General features: G+C 36.9%; 2 protein-coding genes across 2 annotated transcripts in view; one reads left to right on the top strand and one right to left on the bottom strand.

Moving 5' to 3' along the window:
* Positions 1-22,994, bottom strand: part of LOC101896759 (dynein axonemal heavy chain 3) — a 204,434-nt gene that overhangs the window by 130,461 nt on the left and 50,979 nt on the right. The window contains exons 23-30 of the mRNA XM_059124418.1: positions 21,905-22,795; positions 21,724-21,828; positions 19,807-19,977; positions 19,598-19,745; positions 19,436-19,534; positions 19,258-19,372; positions 18,710-18,878; positions 7,866-8,059 (exon numbers count right to left, since the gene is read on the bottom strand). Of these exons, the coding sequence (XP_058980401.1) occupies positions 7,866-8,059; positions 18,710-18,878; positions 19,258-19,372; positions 19,436-19,534; positions 19,598-19,745; positions 19,807-19,977; positions 21,724-21,828; positions 21,905-22,795 (1,892 nt within the window). The remainder of the gene's footprint in view (positions 1-7,865; positions 8,060-18,709; positions 18,879-19,257; positions 19,373-19,435; positions 19,535-19,597; positions 19,746-19,806; positions 19,978-21,723; positions 21,829-21,904; positions 22,796-22,994) is intronic.
* On the top strand, positions 15,253-18,712 carry LOC131803311 (uncharacterized). Its single transcript, XM_059124419.1, has 2 exons — positions 15,253-15,567; positions 15,631-18,712. The coding sequence occupies exons 1-2, from the start codon at positions 15,565-15,567 to the stop codon at positions 18,634-18,636; spliced, it is 3,009 nt and encodes a 1,002-aa protein (XP_058980402.1). The 5' UTR covers positions 15,253-15,564; the 3' UTR covers positions 18,637-18,712.

The raw sequence follows: 22,994 nt of genomic DNA, 5'->3' as shown, positions 1-22,994 counted from the left end.
AGAATAGGCACCAACTCTAGAGAAGGTGTATGCAGTGCCCAATTTCACTTAAAAATTGAAAAAAAAAAACCAGTAAGGAAAGCTCAAAAGTCGGGCGGGGCCGACTATATGATAGCTCTCGTAAAAAGGTTTATACAGGGCATTTCAGAGCTCTATGAGATATTTGGTACAAAATCAAAATCTATCTAATTCTATCGTGCATTTTACGAACTATAGCTATCTCTGAACCGGGTTTCTCCAAATTTTACGTATTCTTCTTCTTCTTCTAGACTGGTGATTTGGGCGGATATTGACCATTTTGTACACATTTAACCCGAAATCGGATGAAGATATATATGAGAGCTATATCCAAATCTGAACCGATTTCGATAAAATTTAAAACAGCTATTCCTGTGCTCCATCTAATACCTGGTACCAAATATCACGGTTGTGGAGTGAATATTACGAATGTATGGGACTAAAATTCTAAATCGGATGAAACATATATATGGTTGCTATATTTATATCTGAACCGATTTTCACTAAATTTGATATACTTGCTTCTAGGCTGAATTTGGTCCGATGTACTAAAATTCAGTCCATTTGGACTTATATCGGCCATTTGGTGCACAATTAACCCGAAATCGGATGAAGATATATATGGGAGCTATATCCAAATCTGAACCGATTTCGATAAAATTACAAACATCTATTTCTGGGCTACATCTTATATCTGGTACCAAATATCATTCTTGTGGAGTGCATATTACGAATGTGAGAGGCTTAAACACCAAATCAGATGAAAGATATATATGGGAGCTATAGCTATATCTGAACCGATTTTTGATATACTTGCTTCTAGGCCGAACTTGGTTGGGTGTGCCAAAATTCAGGTAATTTGGACTGATAGTGGACATTTGGTGCACATTTAACCCGAAATCGGATGAAGATATATATGGGAGCTATAACTGTTTCTGAAATTTGTTGTATTTGCTTTAAGGCTAATCTCGGTCACATGTGCCAAAATTCGGGCCATTTGGGCTGATATTGGTCATTTGGTGGTCAATTAACCTGAAATCGGATGAAGATATATATGGGAGCTATATCCAAATCTGAACCGATTTCAATAAAACAGCTATTTCTGTGCTCCATCTAATACCTGGTACCAAATATCACGGTTGTGGAGTGCATAGTAGGAATGTGAGGAACTTAAAGATCAAATCGGATGAAAGATATATATGGGAGCTATAGCTATATCTGAACCGATTTTCTCCAAATTTGATATACTTGCTTCTAGGCCGAACTCGGTTGGGTGTGCCAAAATTCAGGTAATTTGGACTGATAGTGGATATTTGGTGCACATTTAACCCGAGATCGGATGAAGATATATATGGGAGCTATATCTAAATTTGATCCGATTCTCACCAATTTCCTTGTCCTTGTCCTTGGGCCAAAGAAATATTGTTTGGAAAATTTCATCTCAATCGGATAATAAATGCGACCTGCATTTTGTTCACAAGAATACATGGACAGACGGACGGACGGACGGACAGACGGACTGACATGCATAAATCGACTCAGAAAGTGATTCTATGAAGGTTCTCAAAAGTAACTATGGGTCTATCTCGTTTCCTTCTCCATGTTACAAACAAATGCACAAAGACATAATACCCTTACCACTATGTGGTGTAGGGTATAAAAAAAAGATAAAAGACACAGGCCAAAGCGAAATAACTATAAAGTCTGGACAAAAATCTTTATAAAAAAGTAGACCTTGAAAACAAATATCATCAAGGCTAACACAAATCTAACGTTTCGTTTGAATTCGGCGTGAAAAATATATTCGTTCGGCTGAGCCGAACTTTTATTACCCTCTACCTTTGTGTAACGAAAACATTTATATTTAAAAGTATCTGAATTCAATCGTGTATCTGAATTCAAACGTGTATCTGAATTCAAACCATAAAGTGGGTGAGGCCGTTGTGTGTGGGCCGTACCAAAACGGGAACATCTATAGACAATGTTATACTTCAAGGATTCAAGGCAATAGATAACAATTGCCAGTCTAAAATTTGAAACAATTTCGTGTGAAAATGTAACAATGATTATCAAAATACCGAATTTCTGTGGCTATCGTTGTATGTGCGCTATACGAAAACGTGGACTTAATTATTCAATGTTCTGCTACCGGAGCTATAACCCATTATGAACTACAAATACCAATTTTTAGACCGATGGACCGATATATCTGATTTGCAATATCAATCATCCTAGGCATAATACATATTGTTGTGTCAACTTTAAATAAGGTGGGCTGTATCTTGATTTCAACAGACAGACATACGGACATCGTTAAATTGACTTAGAATTTTAAGCGGATTATGAATATATATACTTTATGGGTTCTACGACTTTTTCAATGTGGAGTGTATAAAAAACATTCAGATCGCCCGGGTCAAACTTTTAATACACTCCAACATTGGGTAAAAAAAACTTATATAAAATTATCAAAATTCAAATGTGTTCTAAACTACAAATACCAATAAGACCGTTTCGATAATGTTGTTAAACTTTTCAAGAAACCATAAAGTGGGTAAGGCCGTTACATGGGGGCGCCTATATAGACAAATAACAAATTTGAAACAATTTCGTGGGTAAATGTGACAAGGATTATCAAAATAATAAATATTGGTGGGTACCGTTATATGTGTGAACTTGTATATATATATATATATATATATATATATATATATATATATATATATATATATATATATATATATATACATATATATATATATATATATATATATATATATATATATATATATATATATATATATATATATATATATATATATATATATATACAAGTTCACACATATAACGGTACCCACCAATATTTATTTATTTTGTTATTTGTCTATATAGGCGCCCCCATGGCCTTACCCACTTTATGGTTTCTTGAAAAGTTTAACAACATTATCGAAGATGTCCAAATGCGAAGATGTCCAAATTTTCTGTCATAGGAGATAGCACCCATTACAAACCCCAATTATCAAATTTGAAACTATTCCTGTGATTGGTGACACAAACCATCAAAATACCAAAAATCTGGAGGTACAGTTATATGGGGCCCACACTTAACCGTAGACCTATGCAGCCAATTATCAGCCAAAGAAGGTGGTACCTATTACGAACTCCAAATACTAAGTTTTACATAATTCCATTGAAAAATGTGGCTAATATCATAAAATTACATTACCTTATATGGGGGCTATACTTCTTTTTTCACAGGAAGTAGTACCCATTACGAAATTCAAATTCCAAATGTTTCTCATTATGATATCTAATTCAATCTTTTAAACAATTCCAGTGAAAACTGTTACATAAATCATCGAAATATTGTACCTCCATTTAGTATAGTTATATGGGGTCCATACCATAACTAGGACCTCTATGAACAGTTATCTGCAAAGATGTTTCATACCTACTCCCAGTTTACAAATTGTGACAAAAATATCCAAAAAAGTTAAAGCTGCCGGTATAGGGGCCTATATTACACGTTTGGTGCACAATAATGGACAAATCAAACCAAGTTATACATGGGAGGTATGTCTAAATTTTGACCATTTATCTCCAATTTCAGAGTATAAAAATATTGTAAATCAAGATTATTATTAGAAATAAAAAACTCGCCCGGACTGAACTTTTAATACCCTTCACTATTTGGAAGGAACTTGCAAAATGTAAAAAAACAAAATCGTCGAAAAATACCCTTTATAGGAAAACCGTCTTATGGGGGCTATACGGAGACGAGGATCAGCCTATGCAATTTTTAGTCATTCGTATCTATTAGGAACTTTGAAATAATTCCGATTAGAATGTCGCTAAAATCATCAAAATATCGAATATCAGGAGGCAGCGTTATATTGGGTCTGCATAGAAAATTTTTCGTTATACGTTGAACTTCAAATACGAAATACCGAATATTGGGGGTTACCGTTGTATGGGGACTATACGATATCTTATACCGATATAGCCCATCTTCGAACATGGCCTGCCTGCAGACAAAAGTCTGTTCTCTACAACATTTTAGTTTCCCATCTTTCGTCTTAGAATTTGACGTGGATCAAGAATATATGTACTTTGTTAGGTCTGAAATTATTATTTCGATGAGTTACAAACGGAATGGCGAACTTAATATACCCTCCATACTGTGTATTGGAGGGAAACCTTTAAGTGGCGATTTTTGGAACACTACCAATTCACTAACTAATTCAATTCAGTGTCTTTCGACAATCAAGAATGCAAATCGAATATTTACAAGCCTGTATAACATGTTATAGGAAGCAGATTTTAGGAATTTCCTAGAGATTAAATTAAATTCAATTTATACCAATATGTGTCCTTCTAAATTAGATAATAGATGTTTTTTTTTTTTTTTTTTTTTTTTTTTTTTTTTTTTGTTCGCCACAAATACATGCAATTTATTAAAAAACTCACAGAATCGCAACACTGTTCTGATTAAACGTTTAAAGTAAAACTCCAGAATTTATAATTTAAGATATCTCTTGAGCAGTTATTACACAAATATAGCTATGTAGGTATGTTTGTATGTACATTAATCCAACTAAAATGGATAAAAAAGACTGCACCAACCTATTGGTGTTATACATTTCGCATCATGAAAAGAGCTGTAGAGATGGAGGGGGATTAGGAAAATAACAAGGCATATCAATTCAAAGACTAGATTTCTTCCCTTCCATTCATTCATTTTTTCTTTTACTTCGAAAAGGCTGACGATGGCAAAACAAGAGGAAGAAACATAAAATTGGAATTGCGATGCTATGAAAAAAAGTCAAGGAAGAAACGAAAACATTGTTTGTTAACCGCTAACAACACAAAGAAAAACATTGCCAACAAGCGGAAAAACTTGGATACAACAAAACAAACTGCTGTATCAACATTTAGACATCCAACACTTAAAACATGGACCCGTTGCAGTTGCATGGAATTTCAAAACGAATGAAATAAGAAGATGTAATGAAAGAAGACTCAGTGATGAAACGAACAGTGTGCCGCTACAAGTATAGCTAAATAAGAGGCAATGCGAAAATCGACGGTGTTGATGCGGATATTATCAAACCCCTTTTTGTATGATCATAAAATAATTGATAGGTACATTGTGGCTCATACCAATCGAAATCGAGCACGGCGTACTCTCTCTTATTCGAATGCCAAAGAAAAATGTAATATACTAATTTTTTTTCTACTAGCAGAAGTACTGCAGCTCGAGTTCGAGTATAGAGTGAAACTAGCTCTAGTAATTCGGACTTATAATTTTCTGGAGTATTTGGTACATCATCAATATTTAAAGGCTACATCAGTCGATATGTTATATCTATAAAAGAGGGAAATGTTTGTACATTTGATTGTTTCTTCGTAATTTATGGACTCGAAAACCGCTGAACAGATTTTCTTGAAAATTGTCAAGTGGGCTATATAAATTTTTGAAATTCCATCTGGAAATGGATATATAGCATTAGAATCGAAGGCACCTCCAAAAAAAATTTTTGATTTTATATGTACATATCTATTGATTTTTACAGATATAGCCTCTAAATTTGGAATGTGTAACGGAATTTGAAACATAAATAAATCTGTCAAATTATATTGAAATTGGTTCAAATTTGGATATAGCTTCCATATATTCTTTCGGTCGATTTCATGTATTTGATGCTCCAAACACGCAATATAGGGTGTGATAAAAACTGCAACAAAGTCAAACGCCATGATTTATACATTATTTTTTTAAATTTTATTGAGTGAAAGCAAAAAATGTCGGAAATAGCATCAAATTTTAGAATAAGTTTAGATTGCAGTCACCTTCCAACGTCTAATGAAACCGTCACACGATGCCCGAATGTTGACCCATTCCCGGCGACGCACTTGCTTGAGGTGATCGACACTTTAGTATTTTTTAGTGTCAACCTTGCTTTTCAAAATACTCCAGACACAATATTCCAACGGATTGCTATCCGGAGATTTTGGTGGCGGGATATGAAGAGAGGAACCGCATTTTGTAACCATACTTGGGTGGCGCGCGCTGAGTGTGATGGTGTTGAGTCCTGTTGGAATGTCCAGGCTTTACGGCCAAAATGTTTGCGTGCCCAAGGCTTTAATACACCCTCCAGAATATTTTTGCGATAATATTCGGCATTTATTCTGATGCCACGGTCGATTAATACGAGCGGAGGGCGACAATCGGATGTTATGGCGGCCGCACCATCACCATGGTCGGACCTTGAGTTCTGGTGGCCAACCGAAGGTGACCTCTTTGGCAAGTAAAAATGATCATTTTGTTTGTTTACAAACTGCTGGACAACGAATGTTTTCTCATCGGACAAAACCAAATTCGGTAGTTCTCCACTTTCAGCCAAGCGAAGCAACTCTTTAGCTCTTTTGAGTCTATTTTCTTTCTGTTGCGGCGTAAGTTCTTCATTTTTCAATATTTGCAGAATGGAATATTTTGATATATTCAGCTCACGAGCCATTTTTCGATCAAGTCGCTTTTTTACTTTTTGACCCATTTCTGCTGATGTTGTTGTTTTCTTCCGTCCAGTTCCTTGATGTCGGGCTATGCTACCAGTATCACGGTAACGAGCGATGGTAAGAGACACAAAAGATTTATTCACATTAAAATGCTGGAGAGCTCAAACGATAGGCACTTGTGGTTTTCCAGTCAAATATAAAGAAAGAACACACTCACACAATCCGAAAAATTCTCACCAAAATGCTTTTGTACGCTTGTAAACAATATAATGAGCTGTCAATGGAATAATTTTAACAGCTTTCGGACGAGTGGCTTGGGAATGACAGTAGTCTGAAGTTGGTTGCAGTCTTTTCATCTCACCCCCAATTTCAATAAAATTTGGAAGGTGTGATAGAATTTCGCCATAAAATGAATTTGCCAAATTATATTGAAATCGATTCAGATTTGGATATAGCTCTCATACACATTTTCGGTCAATATTATGTATTTGATGCACCAAACATGCTATGGATCTCAAATTTTAATGATATTTGGAATGTTTAACGGAGTTTGGAACAAAAATAAATTTGTCATATTCTATTGAAATCGGTTTAGATTTGGATATATGCAGATGCACCGAACACGTTATATTTCTCCAATTCCAATGAAATCTGGACATTTTGAATGTATATGAAAACAAAAGTGATAGCGGAGCGCACCGGGTTCAGCTAATTTTATATATAAAAGTTCGAATTAAACAGAATGCGAAAGTGGAGACCTTCTCCATTCGAGGCGATGATACGGTATAAATTCGGCTGCATCACTATGTGTATGTAACACCTCCAAACAGTATTCCGAACGTCGTATCTCCAAGAGATATATTTCGATGTTAATTTGAAGAAAAATGAAACAAAAATATTGTTTTTTTTTTAATTTTACAATCGCTCTAAAGATCACAACTTTTGACCTATAAATAGGGAACTTTGCAGTTGCTAGGGTAATAGACAAGGTAGAAGGCAATAGTATGTGATACAAATACAGTGATAAACTAACGTTACGTTTTCACGATTATAATCCCATGCATTAGGCGGAAATAAATTGCTTGAGAATAAACTAAATGACAGTAAGACCAGTAATAAAAAAACACAATACACAAAACAACAACAGATTTTTCTTCAGTAACATTTTTATCTTCCTTGCATAAAGACGATGGCAAGCTTTAACAAAAGGTTGTCTACAAACGTTGTTTTTTTTTTTCATTTTTTTATATCATTGGTATTGTTGCTTCACTATTTGTACGCCAATATCCTGAAGCATCCATTTGGTGTTTTTGTTTGTGCGTTAAACTTACCCCGGATTCATTGTAATGAATATCGAACAAGTCGGATCCAAACGCAGCATTGTATCCTCAAAAAAGAAACGCACCACTTTCCTGCCAATGGCTCGTTGTATCGTTAATATCTGTTGAGCAACAACTGACAATACCTCCAATTCGATCCGATTGAATTCATCGAAACATGCCCAGGCGCCAGATTGTGCTAAGCCCTAAAATATGCATTGCAAAATAAAACATTAATAAACAACACGAACACACATATCATACATAACATGTGATACATGCAAAAAGATATAAGGTGGTCTTGGGAGGAGATCGAGTTTTAAATTCTTTACTGTCGTCGTGGTTTGCCATTATTGTAAAAAAATAATAATAAAAAAATGAAAGAGAAAGGAATCGTAAAAAACTGCAGCACACAGAGGATGTTGGCGATTTCCTTGTGAAAAACCAACATCAGCTTTTCTGGCATTTAATCATTTCTCCCTTACCCATATTTGCTTGACGGTTATATCAATTGTTGCTGTGTATCCTTTCGGTAAAAGCGATACAAATACATATGTTGCAGATATGTTTATTTGCAATTACTTGTCTTTCATTTTTTTTTTTTTTTTTTTGAAACAAGTCCTTTTTTTAAAATTTAAATTTTACGCACATGAATTAAATCATTGTAAATGTTAAGGAAAAGAAAAATGACCTGAGTCTTGGATCAGTCCTTTTTGTACCACAAGAGGTAAAATTTTTGAATAAAAATAACCCTCGTAATATTTGAAATAGAGGTTCGATTTGCATCAAACTGAGCATAGTTCCATAAATTCGTCGATGTTAGAGCACGAGTAAAAATCGAAAGTATCGGTCCACTCTTTTTGGTATCTCCCCTACAAAGGCTCAAGGAAGGTAAAAAGTCGGGCGGGCCGACTACGTCATATCCAACATCACTATGCATATTTAGTAGAGCTCCAGTAACAACCATTAAGGAAAGCTCAAAAGTCGGGCGGGGCCGACTATATGATACCCTACACCACTATGCATATTTAGTAGAGCTCTCGTAAAAAGGTTTATACAGGGCATTTCAGAGCTCTATGAGATATTTGGTACAAAATCAAAATCTATCTAATTCTATCGTGCATTTTACGAATTATAGCTATCTCTGAACCGGGTTTCTCCAAATTTGACGTATTAGCTTCTAGACTGAATTCGGTCTTATGTACGAAAATTCATGCCATTTGGGCTGATATTGGCCATTTGATGCACAATTAACACGAAATCGGATGAAGATATATATGGGAGCTATATCTATATCTGAACCGATTTTTGCTAAAATTGGTGTACTTGCTTCTAAGCTGGTTTCGGTCGGATTTGCCAAAATTGATGCTATTACGGCCATTTGGTGGTCAATCACCCGAAATCGGATGAAGATATATATGGGAGCTATATCCAAATCTGAGCCGATTTCGGTAAAATTTAAAACTGCTATTCCTGTGCTCCATCTAATACCTGGTACCAAATGTCACGGTTGTGGAGTGCATAGTAGGAATGTGAGGGACTTAAAGATCAAATCGGATGAAAGATATATATGGGAGCTATAGCTATATCTGAACCGATTTTCTCAAAATTTGATATACTTGCTTCTAGGCCGAACTCGGTTGGGTGTGCCAAAATTCAGGTAATTTGGACTGATAGTGGACATTTGGTGCACATTTAACCGGAAATCGGATGAAGATATATATGGGAGCTATATCTAAATTTGATCCGATTCTCACCAATTTCAATAGGGTTCGTCCTTGGGCCAAAAAAATATTGTTTTGAAAATTTCATCTCAATCGGATAATAAATGCGACCTGCATTTTGTTCACAAGAATACATGGTCAGACGGACGGACGGACAGACGGACTGACATGCATAAATCGACTCAGAAAGTGATTCTATGAAGGTTCTCAAAAGTAACTATGGGTCTATCTCGTTTCCTTCTCCATGTTACAAACAAATGCACAAAGACATAATACCCTTACCACTATGTGGTGTAGGGTATAAAAATGTTTATATTGGGAATTTATGAGAAGTAGTTTATTATCGTGGCTTTAGAGCAGTTATAATTTGGTTTCAAAGGAAACTAATACATGAGAGTTATGTTCAAATCTGAAAGTATTTTTACCAAATTTGAAGGAGACGTTTTTATCTCTTATACCATATAACATTGCTACAAAATTCGGTTAAATATGAAAAAATCTATTCATTTGAGTTGATATAAACCATTTGGTGCACAATAAACCTGAAATCTGACAAAGTTATATGTGTGGCAGCTGTATCCAAATCTGAGCCTACTTCGATAAACTTTGGTAAAAGTATTTCTGAGCTGTATTTGACATATGATATATGGTGGTAATATTTGTATGAAACTCAGATCAGAAGGAGTCATTGACCCCAGTAAAAAATGTGGAATCAGTTTTCGCATATCCCTCCCTCTGGTACTTTAACGACGAATATAATGAATAATGATCAAAACTTTTATAAAATGCGAAATTATTCCTCAGTTCTCTTTAAACATCAGGTATTGTAATGTTTAGGATATGTCGCCTCCCGAGAGCGGTATACAAAATTGAGTAATTAAATGTCGAGGGTAGATATCTTTCGAAAAACTTATGACTTTTTTATATACTCCACCATAGTATGGGGAGTATATTCAGTTTGTCATGCCGTTTGTAATACCTCGAAATATACATTTTAGACCCCACAAAGTATACATATTCTTGATCAGCATTCAATGTCGATTTAGCGATGTCCGTCCGTCTGTGGAAATCACTCAAGTTTCCGAACGAAATGAAGTAGGTTGATAAAATTTTACTCAAATGTATATTATGTCTGCAGGGCTTTTAGTATTGAAAATGGGCCATGTGGGCCCACATTTTGGTATAGGGGCGACATTATTCGCCGGAAATGTTTCAAATTTGGTATTTGAAGTTCCTAATGGATACTACAGCCTAAGACAGAAAATTGTCTGTGTAGGCCCACGTCTTCGTATAGCCCTCATAAAACGGTGCCTCCCGATATTCGGTACTTTGTTGATTTTAGCGACATTATTCTCTGGAATTGTTTCGAATTGGTATTTGAAGTTCGTAATGGCAGAAAATTGTCTGTACATGTCCATATTTTAGTATAGCCCCCATAGAAAAAGTTAATATGCAGATTCATCTCTTCGTATAGCCACCATATACCGGTACCTCCCTATATACGGTATTTTGATGATTTTAGCTACATTATTCACCGATTTGTTTTAAGTTTCGCATTTGAATATTATAATAGCTAATGCCAAAAGTTGCCTATGTCGTCGTTTAGACCCTTTTTAACAGAATTTTTAACGGATTTTATTTTTTTTTTTTTGAAAATTGACAAATTCGTTCCAAATATTGGAGGATATTCAAATATTCAAATTTATAGCTTTTTTTGCTTGTTATTTTTTTACAAAATATTTAAATTATCAAACCCCTGATAATAATTCGAATTTTAAGAAGAATAACAAAATCTAGACTTTGGCCTCAAATATCACGAAAGCTGTTTTTTCATGAAATATGTATTAAAGAAAATGTAAAACACACGAAAATATCTCAAACCGTTAAAAACCTACCCAATTCTAATCAGGAATGTGCGATTCTGAACGAGATAAAGTGATTCAATATTCATAAAAAAACCAGTTAGAATATGTATCTAATTCGGTATCCAGGTCCCTAAAATTGAATTGTTAACATTATTTTGAAACTTTGTTCTCTATGGTCTTTAAAAGACCTTTAAAAAATTATCAATATAATTGAACACAAATTTTTTATTTCATATCCTCATGTGTTTAAATACTACTGTAAATTCGTTCCTTGTCATTTCAGAATCAGAACAGGCCCTATATTTCATTGTTCATAAATTACTATTTGGGAACACAACAGAGTATGGCAAAAAATTTACTTTGTATCATTCGTGTTTAGCACCCTCAAGAAATGGTTCACATCTTTGGCAGATACTGCTATTGTTTTCCAACTATGCCTTTATTCCAATTTATGGCTTTTATGTTCGGCAACGAATGTTCATTTTTATTATCCTTGGACCCCCTTATTGGTATAATAAATGTGCTTTGTTAACCAATGGTTATGCTAAGGCATGGCAGTCCTTTATGTGTCTTTCCTCTTATGCTTTGTATCTTCTTTGTTTGTCATCGAACAAAGTGTATGTGAGGTCTTTGTTTATGTGCAGGCACATACATACACGCACATTCACACACTTGTGTCTTTGATTTTCCATAACGAATAAATATTTATTTTGTAAACAAGTGCATTCAAGGGATCCAATAGAGGCAAAGGACGCTCATATTGCTGTGATTAGGTACGAAGGATACCTTGGTTTGAGTACTTTTGCTAAAACAACGAAGACTGTTGAGAACCGCTTTATAAGCCAGAACAAATTTCTTTTTATTTATCAAGTTGAAAAAATAGCTATGAGAGCAATCGGAGTAATAGGAAAAGGCTTTCACCTCCGACTCAATGATTGTGGTTTAATAAACGTTATTAACGTTGGCGATATGAACACATCAATTTCAATGGCGAAGTGGGGTTTTAAAAACATTCCATACTTATATTGCTAGACCAAATATGTATTAATTGTTAGACGATTCTGAAGTTGTATTCTACTATTTGTAGCAAATAAATTAAATCGTTTATGATTCGAACGCCAACAAACTAACTTCAATGCTAATATTTTTATCAATTTTATTTCAGAAGCGATCATTGGACCTAGTAAGATTGGAATCAGCTTTCGCACACCATTCCTTCTGGTATCATATCCACATATATAATGAGTAACAGTGATAACTTTTATAAAATTCTAAAAAATTCCCCAGTTCTCTTTAAACTTCGGACATAATATTTTTTTATAACCTCAGGCTACAGGGTACATACATATATCTTTTAATGCGGGCAAACGTGCCTCATCGAAATAACGATTTTACACCCTAGGTTCCTTTGGACAAAATTTCGTTTCAGGACATTTGGAGTCGATCTAGGGGTGTTAGTCCGTCTGTCTGTTAACTGTCGAAGGGAGCTAACTAAACTTGGTACATAGTAATATTATTTTCAAGCTTAGATCGCTTTCTGAGATGGACAATATCCGTCCACTCCATCTGGTACCTCCCCCACATGAGGTAAAATATGAATGAAATGAAAAAACAATCATCAAATTTTGTGCAAATATATCAAATTCCAATATTTGTAGCAGTGTTGTGTCGGTGCCAAAATGGACAATATTGGGCTACACAATGGGTCAAAATATTGAATAATAATCTTCTTCTTTATCTATTAATTTTTTTTTTTGGTCATTTGATTGTTTCTTTGTTAGTAATTTGAACATTCAAGCACAGCTAAACAGATTTTATTGCAATTTTCCACAAATACAAATTTATGAAATTCCACTTGGTACAGAAGATATAGCAACAGAATCGGAGGTACCTCCAAGACATTTTAAGTTGTTATGCACATATCTATTTAATGGTTATAGATACAGTCTTCAAATTTGGAATGTGTAACGGAATTTCGAACAGAAATAAATTTGCCAATAAATCGGTTCAAAATTATGTGTATGTCCGATTGCAATGAAATTTGGAATGAGTGATGGAATCTGTTACAAGAATCAATTTGCCAAATTATATTGAAGTCGGTTAAAGCTTGGATATACAGGGTGAGATGAAAAAAATGCAACCAACTTCAGACTGCTGTCATTGCTAATTCACTCGTCCCACAGCTGTTAAAATTATTCCAGTGACAGCTCATTATTTGTTTACAAGCGTACAAAAGCATTTTGGTGAGAACTTTCCAGAAAAAAGTTATTCGTGATGGAATTCAAGCGTGATAGTGTGATTACTTTATATTTGGCTGGAAAATCACAAGTGGCTATCGTTAGAGCACTCCAGCATTTAGCGTAGCCCGACGTCAAGGAAGTGGACGGAAGAAAACAGCAACAAAAGTAAAGAAGCGACTTGATCGAAGCCCGCGTCGCAGTGGCCGAAAAATGGTTCGTGAGCAGAACATATCGCAACATTCCATTCGGCAAATAATGAAAAATGAGCTTGGCCATTGAAATTCCAAAAAGTGCAAGAACTTACACCGCAACAGAAAGAAAATAGATAGAAAATAGATATAAATGCCGAATATTATCGCGAAAATATTCTGGGGGGCTTATTAAAGCCTTGGCCACGCGAACATTTTGGCCGCAGACCTTGGACATTGCAACAGGACTCAGCACCATCGCACTCAGCACGCGCCACCCAAGAATGGTTACAAAATGAGGTTCCTCGCTTCATTTCCATCGCACAGTGGCCACCAAAATCTCCGGTGTCTGGAGTATTTTGGAAAGCAAGGTTGGCACTAAAAATACCAAAGTGTCGATCACCTCAAGTAAGTAATGGGCCAAAAGCAACATTCGGGCAGCGTGTGACGGTTTTATTGGCCGTTTGAAGGCCATAATTCTTGCCAATGGTGACCAATTTCAACAAATCTAAACTTATTCAAAAATGTGATTTCAGAATTTTTTTTTTTTGCTTTCATTCAATAAAATTTTAAAAAAATGTAAAAATTATGACATTGTTGCAGTTTTTTTTATCACACTCTGTATATCCATCTTCAATTAAATTTGGATTGTGTGACTAAATTTTTACAAAAATAAATTCTTCAAATTATATGGCTTCTTTATGCACTTTCTGCCGATTTCATGTATTTTTTGCATCTACGCGATATATATGTCTGATTCAAATGAAATTTGGAAAAAGTGACGGTATTCGGTAAAAAAATGATTTTTGCCAAATTATATTGAAATCGGCTCAGGTTTTGCTTCCATACATATTTTCGGCCTATTTCATGTATTTGACATACTCATATAAAATTTTGATTACATATAAAATCGAAAAGGGTAATAAGATCAGGTGTTAAGATGGAATACCGGACCATTCCTTTTGATACCTTCCAACGAGTCAACATTTTGAATTAGTATATTTTTCTCATAAAATGCGAAATAAATATCCGATTCTCCTCAAATATCATACAATCTATCAACACAAAATCAGGTGTGAATATGGAATATGTCAGACCATTCCTTGTGGTACGATGCTAATTAAGCCTTGGTCTTTAAAAGAGCCAATTAAATTTATTACCCATAATGCAAGTGTTTTTCGTTTGCATTACATGAATAAACCTTATAATCATAATCTTAGTTTCAAAGTTATCTCTCATTGCAGGAGTTTTCTGTTCAATGTTTCTCTATCGCATTGAAAACATCTTCCACCATCATGTATAACACTTGTTCGGAATCTCAAGTGGTTTGCCTCATACTTAAGAGGTACTTATACTTACAAACTAATGAAATTAAAATACAAACACCGAGCAAAAGACATACGCTTATCAAGGTTAACTGGCACCACAGTTCAAAGCTGGTAATGGATAATCAATTAATACAGTTAAGATACAAGAGACCACTTGAGATATGTAGCAATTCGTTGACTGCAGGGTTAAACACTGATGATTAGATACAATTCAGCAAGTTGGGTCATATTTGTTGCTCTATATAAAGAGTGTTCGGAAAGAGCAAACCTCATTCTAGCCATCTCCTCTGGCGAGAACACACATTCACATACAGTGTCTCTTCCAAAATATCTATTCGAATAGAATACCTGGTTGCAAACATTAAAATGGTAACATCTAGTCCGTTAAAATCCCATACATATCACTAATGCTCATATTTCATTTCTTTGCAGAGAATTTTCGTGGTAGCATTTTCGCTATTGGCTCTTGCAGCCTCAGCTGCCATCGATAGTCCAGCTAATGAATACCTGCCACCAATGGAAGACACTGTTGCGTTGGAGTCATCAACTCCGGTAGATTCAGCTGCTCTTACAGACAATGGGTATTTGTATAAAACAGTGAAGCGTTTAAAATACCGCCAGCGTCGCGATGTTTCCGATGTTGCCAACGAATACTTGCCCCCAGCTGAAGAAATCGCCACCGAGGCCGTTCCTGAAGTCAAGACTGCTGAGGAATCTGATGACTCCGCTGTTTTAGGTGAAAATGGTTATGAATACAAAACCGTTCGTCGTCTTAAGTATCGTCATCGTCGCGATGTTTCAGAAATAGCCAATGAGTACTTGCCCCCAGCTGAAGAAGTCGCCACCGAGGCCGTCCCTGAAGTCAAGACTGCTGAAGAATCTGATGACTCCGCCGTTTTGGGTGATAATGGCTACGAATACAAAACCGTTCGTCGTCTTAAGTACCGTCATCGTCGCGATGTTTCCGAAATTGCCAACGAATACTTGCCCCCAGCTGAAGAAATCGCCACCGAGGCCGTTCCTGAAGTCAAGACTGCTGAGGAATCTGATGACTCCGCTGTTTTAGGTGAAAATGGTTATGAATACAAAACCGTTCGTCGTCTTAAGTATCGTCATCGTCGCGATGTTTCAGAAATAGCCAATGAGTACTTGCCCCCAGCTGAAGAAGTCGCCACCGAAGCCGTTCCCGAAGTCAAAGCTGCTGAAGATTCTGATGACTCCGCTGTTTTGGGTGAAAATGGTTATGAATACAAAACCGTTCGTCGTCTCAAGTACCGTCATCGTCGAGATGTTTCCGAAATTGCCAACGAATACTTGCCCCCAGCTGAAGAAGTCGCCACCGAAGCCGTCCCTGAAGTCAAGACTGCTGAGGAATCTGATGACTCCGCTGTTTTAGGTGAAAATGGTTATGAATACAAAACCGTTCGTCGCCTGAAGTACCGTCATCGTCGCGATGTTTCCGAAATTGCCAACGAATACTTGCCCCCAGCTGAAGAAATCGCCACCGAAGCCGTTCCCGAAGTCAAGACTGCTGAAGAATCTGATGACTCCGCTGTTTTGGGTGAACATGGCTATGAATATAAAACCGTTCGTCGTCTGAAGTACCGTCATCGTCGCGATGTTTCCGAAATTGCCAACGAATACTTGCCCCCAGCTGAAGAAGTCGCCACCGTAGCCGTTCCCGAAGTCAAGACTGCTGAAGATTCTGATGACTCCGCTGTTTTGGGTGAAAATGGTTATGAATACAAAACCGTTCGTCGTCTCAAGTACCGTCATCGTCGCGACGTTTCCGAAATTGCCAACGAATACTTGCCCCCAGCTGAAGAAATCGCCACCGAAGCCGTTCCTGAAGTCAAGACTGCTGAGGAATCTGATGACTCCGCTGTTTTAGGTGAAAATGGTTATGAATACAAAACCGTTCGTCGTCTTAAGTATCGTCATCGTCGCGATGTTTCAGAAATAGCCAATGAGTACTTGCCCCCAGCTGAAGAAGCCGCCACCGAGGCCCTTCCTGAAGTGAAGACTGCTGAAGAATTTGATGACTCCGCTGTTTTGGGTGAAAATGGCTATGAATATAAAACCGTTCGTCGTCTGAAGTACCGTCATCGTCGCGATGTTTCCGAAATTGCCAACGAATACTTGCCCCCAGCTGAAGAAATCGCCACCGAAGCCGTTCCCGAAGTCAAGACTGCTGAAGAATCTGATGACTCCGCTGTTTTGGGTGAACATGGCTATGAATATAAAACCGTTCGTCGTCTGAAGTACCGTCATCGTCGCGATGTTTCCGAAATTGCCAACGAATACTTGCCCCCAGCTGAAGAAGTCGCCACCGTAGCCGTTCCCGAAGTCAAGACTGCTGAAGATTCTGATGACTCCGCTGTTTTGGGTGAAAATGGTTATGAATACAAAACCGTTCGTCGTCTCAAGTACCGTCATCGTCGCGACGTTTCCGAAATTGCCAACGAATACTTGCCCCCAGCTGAAGAAGTCGCCACCGAAGCCGTCCCTGAAGTCAAGACTGCTGAGGAATCTGATGACTCCGCTGTTTTAGGTGAAAATGGTTATGAATACAAAACCGTTCGTCGTCTGAAGTACCGTCATCGCCGCGATGTTTCCGAAATTGCCAACGAATACTTGCCCCCAGCTGAAGAAGTCGCCACCGAAGCCGTTCCCGAAGTCAAGACTGCTGAAGAATCTGATGACTCCGCTGTTTTGGGTGAACATGGCTATGAATATAAAACCGTTCGTCGTCTGAAGTACCGTCATCGTCGCGATGTTTCCGAAATTGCCAACGAATACTTGCCCCCAGCTGAAGAAGTCGCCACCGAAGCCGTTCCTGAAGTCAAGACTGCTGAGGAATCTGATGACTCGGCTGTTTTAGGTGAAAATGGTTATGAATACAAAGCCGTTCGTCGTCTTAAGTATCGTCATCGTCGCGATGTTTCAGAAATAGCCAATGAGTACTTGCCCCCAGCTGAAGAAGCCGCCACCGAGGCCCTTCCTGAAGTGAAGACTGCTGAAGAATCTGATGACTTCGCTGTTTTGGGTGAAAATGGCTATGAATATAAAACCGTTCGTCGTCTGAAGTACCGTCATCGTCGCGATGTTTCCGAAATTGCCAACGAATACTTGCCCCCAGCTGAAGAAGTCGCCACCGAAGCCGTTCCTGAAGTCAAGACTGCTGAGGAATCTGATGACTCCGCTGTTTTAGGTGAAAATGGTTATGAATACAAAACCGTTCGTCGTCTTAAGTATCGTCATCGTCGCGATGTTTCAGAAATAGCCAATGAGTACTTGCCCCCAGCTGAAGAAGTCACCACCGAAGTCGTTCCTGAAGTCAAGACTGCTGAGGAATCTGATGACTCCGCTGTTTTAGGTGAAAATGGCTACGAATACAAAACTGTCCGCCGTCTCAAGTACCGTCTTCGTCGTGTTTAGTGATACTCGTTACTATGTTATATAGTCTCGCATTTTAGTTTGGACTTCGTCTTTGATAATATAATAAATATACCTTAAAAAATTTACCCAGCGCCTTGTAATCTAATCCATCAGAACAGTTGAACACGACACATTTTTTAGCTACAGCTTTGGCCAAATCCTTGCAGGTTTCAGTTTTTCCAGTTCCAGCAGGACCTTCTGGAGCTCCACCTAGACAAAGTTTTAGAGCTCCCATGAGTGTTCTGAAAATGAAGACGTAACGTCCTTAATTAACATTTAATTGCAAGGAATTTTCTAGATACAGTTTTATTAAAAAAAAATCCCTGTGTTTACTGTGGCTGCTGTATTTATTTTTAAAGGAAAGTGAAAATATCACTTTCGACTTGGATTTGATTTATGTAGGACGGAATATTTTCTGTGTCACTTTTATGTGTCTTTCCTGCCTTAAGGTTACAAAGAGCCATTACTCCGCAGTGAGTTATTTACAGTTCTCTTTTGTTTTGGTCCAGTACAAGACATTCAAAGGCGTTAGAGATAAAAACAAAACAAATGTTCTTCCATGTACTTATTGTAATGTGCCAAAGCCTTTTATTACAATATTCTTTTTGTTGCGATACTGACCTGTAGCAACGATCGGTTAGAGGGGTAACAACCAGACGAGTGGTGTTACCTAAATATTCCATGCCGTATTTGACATCAGTCACAACCATACTAACGCAGACCCATTCTTCGCGCTCTGTTTTGAATTGATAGACACAAAATTAAATTTTTGCAGATGAGAAAAATTGTAAGGACATACTTTCGGTGATTTTCCAATAATATCTCAGCTGTGACAACCAATCGAAGTCTAGCAATGATGTTACATTGACATCCATTAAATACTTTACAACATCGCGATCTGTATTAAAAATATTAACATTTTTAAAAATAAGAATACTAATTCACTACTATTTTAACTTACCATGGACGTCGAGAACAATGAGGGCTTCAATTGTTAATCTGGTCCCACTGCTTAGATCAGTTCTTACCAAATTTACTAAGTCTCCGATCTGTGAGTTGAGTTTAGCCATATATGTCGTCAACGTGCTCGTTTCAATGGCTTCCTCAACCTACAATAGAAATATGTCGTTTTAATGGCAATGAATATGATTTACAAGTTATTCGTTGTACCTCATAAGTCCATGCCATACATGAGATGGATTGTACAACTTGTCCTGGCCACGATACAACCCAGTGAATACGATCAACAGCAAAATAATCATCCCAGGCATATTTCATTTGTTCTTTAACACTGTCCAGCATTGTACCCTCAACCTCTTTTAGCCATATTTCAACGAGTCCCTTAAAAAGAAAAATATTTATTAACCCAAATAAAAAAAAGTAATCAAAGGCTATAGTCGGGCGGAGCCGACCATAGGGTGCAAATACTGAAACTAATTGCTCCTCTCCTCCAATAATCATCATACAGGGTGAGATGAAAAAACTACAACCAATTTCAGACTGCTCTCATTTCTAAGTCGGACAGCTGTTGAAATAATTCCAGTAACAACTAATTATATTGTTTACAATCGTACAAATTTTCCAGAAAAAAAATTATCCGATGGAATTCACGCATGATAGTGTGATTTATTTATATTTGGCTGGAAAGCCACTAGTGGCTATCGCATTTAAATATAAATAAATCTTTTGTGTCTTGTACCATCGCTCGTTACCGTGATACTGATAGTCAAAGAAGTGGACAGAAGAAAACATCAAATTCAGCAGCAATGGTTTGAAAAGTAAAGAAGCGACTTGATCGAAACTCGCGTCGCAGTGGCCCAAACATGGTTCGTGAGCTGAACATATCGGAATATTCCATTAAGGAAATATTAAAAAATAAGCTAGGGGTAAAACCATTGCAATTCAAAAAAGTGCAAGAAATTACACCGCAACAGAAAGAAAGTAGACTCAAAAGAGCTAAAGAGCCGAATGTGGTGATCTGCCGAATTTGGTTTTCTCCAATGAGAAGACATTCGTTGTTCAAGAGTTTGTAAAAAAAACAAAATGATCGTATTTACTTGCCAAAACTGTGCACCTTCGGTTGTCCACCAGAACTCAAGCGCCGGCCATGGTAGTGGTGTGGGCCGCCATAACAGCCGATGGCCGCTCTCCGTTCGTATTAATCGACCGAGGTATCAAAATAAATGCGAAAATATACTGGATGATGTATTAAAGGCTTGGGCATGCAAATATTTTGGCCGCAGACCTTGGACATTCCAACAGGACTCAGGTTTCTCGCTTCATTTCCAGCGCACAATGGCCACCAAAATCTCCGAATACCAATCCGTTGAACTATTGTGTCTGGAGTATTTTGAAAAGCGAGGTTGGCACTAAAAAATACCAAAGTGTCGATCACCTCGAGCAAGCGCTTCGCCGGGAATGGGCCAAAATACCACAGAGCAACATTCAATCAGCGTGTAACGGTTTCATTGGTCTTTGAAGGTCATAGGTTATTCTAAGATTTGATGCCATTTCTACATTTTTTTTATTTCATTCAATAAAATTAAAAAATATGTAAGGAAAAGTCGAGCGGGGCCGACTATATTATACCCTACACCACTACGCATATTTAGTAGAGCTCTCGTAACAAAAAAATTTATTTGAAGTAAATCATACCACCATCAACATTTGGCTTTAGAGTAGTTATAGTTTGGTTTCAGAGGGAAGTAATATATGAGAGCCATATACAATTCTGAATCGATTTTCATTAAATTTGACGGAGGCATTTTAATCTTTTTAATTCTTAATCATTTAATTTCTGTGGAGTGCATGATATCACTTCAAGAATTAAAAAAAAAAAAAAAAAAAAAAAAAAAAAAAAATATATATATATATATATATATATATATATATATATATATATATATATCAGAGCCTTTTTTATCTCACCCTTTAAACTTAATAGAATAATTCGAATCACAAATGAAATAATTCGAAATGCAAATGGAATCAGTAGAATTACAAATGGATTTCTCGAATTACAACTGATATAATTCGAATTACAAATGAAATGTTACGAATTCAATCAAAAATTGCTTTTATACTTACATTAGCAGCCTGTGGATTAATCTTCCTCACCATAGCAACTTTCTCGCCTTCATCGGATACCATTCCCGTTATTTCCAAATTATCATCAAATGTCAACAATGATATCTGAAACGGCACAATAATTTAAGGTTTTTGTTTCATAAGTTATCTTATAAACATTCCCCATGACATTGCTACATACCCCTTCAAAACATTTTTTCAAGTGCGGTTGCACACGTAATGGATCCTTTGTCTCCGACAATATCTCCAACAATTCGTCGTTGGACAAAAAGAAAAACCGTGCGAAATATAGACGTTTCTGTTCTAAATACGTGTTCAGCCCCTTTTGAACCGATTCCAAATCTTCGACGGCCTTTTTAAATATGTTCAACATATCGGGATAGTCTGTAGCTGCCATTACATGCAAGTCGTCCAATGTGTGGCGCACAATACGACGCCATATTTTATCTACCGCCTTAAAACTGCGACCCTCTTGGGGCATTTGTCGCATGATATCTTCAGAACAAAATATGGGTTCCAGATACATCCACGTTATCTGTACTTCAGTCCATGTATCCATAATATTTTGTATAAGTGCTAATCGATTTTCCCAATCATCTGCCTTGGTGCCGAGGGCAACGATATACGGTGATCTCTTCATGGCCTGTGTTCGCATAAGATGATCATCCAAGAGAGTTTGTATGTCATCCAATGAGGCCAAAATGTGGGTGTCGGAATCACGATATTGCAATACATCAAAACAAACATCTTTCCAATCGTTCCGCATGTTCTCAAGTAATTGATTCAAATCGTATTCTTTGCCTGCCGCAATTGAAATTTCCTCAAGTTGTGGCAGAATGGACATGATACCAGCATCTATCATGTCCTTAAGACTGGGATAAAGTGTTGGATTGCATTCCTTGCCCATATGTTGGGATATCATTTCCCAATGGCGTTCCTCCAAACCGTGACGACAAATGGCGTCCAAAACTGGCAGATATACACGAAATTTTTCAATTTTAACCCGCACCTGTTCAGCGGCTCGTTTGGCAACGGGATTTTGGGCAAGCTGTCTAGATAGCTTGTACACAATCTGTAATTATTTCACAGAACAGAACTTGATGTTAGATATTAAATGCAAATTTAAATGTTAATCTAATTTATATTTATTTAAATGTCGATGGAATCTAGCTCCACAAAATACCAAAAAAAAAAAACCATAGAAAACTGCAATGATGCGTGAGATTGCAACAGTAACGTCATTTGACCCATTATATATCTGCCGTATCTAT

Source organism: Musca domestica, unplaced genomic scaffold (assembly GCF_030504385.1).
Source record: "Musca domestica strain aabys unplaced genomic scaffold, Musca_domestica.polishedcontigs.V.1.1 29, whole genome shotgun sequence".
Classification (NCBI taxonomy): domain Eukaryota; kingdom Metazoa; phylum Arthropoda; class Insecta; order Diptera; family Muscidae; genus Musca; species Musca domestica.
The sequence above is the reverse complement of the archived record's forward strand: the minus strand, read 5'-3'. Positions and strand labels throughout refer to the sequence as shown.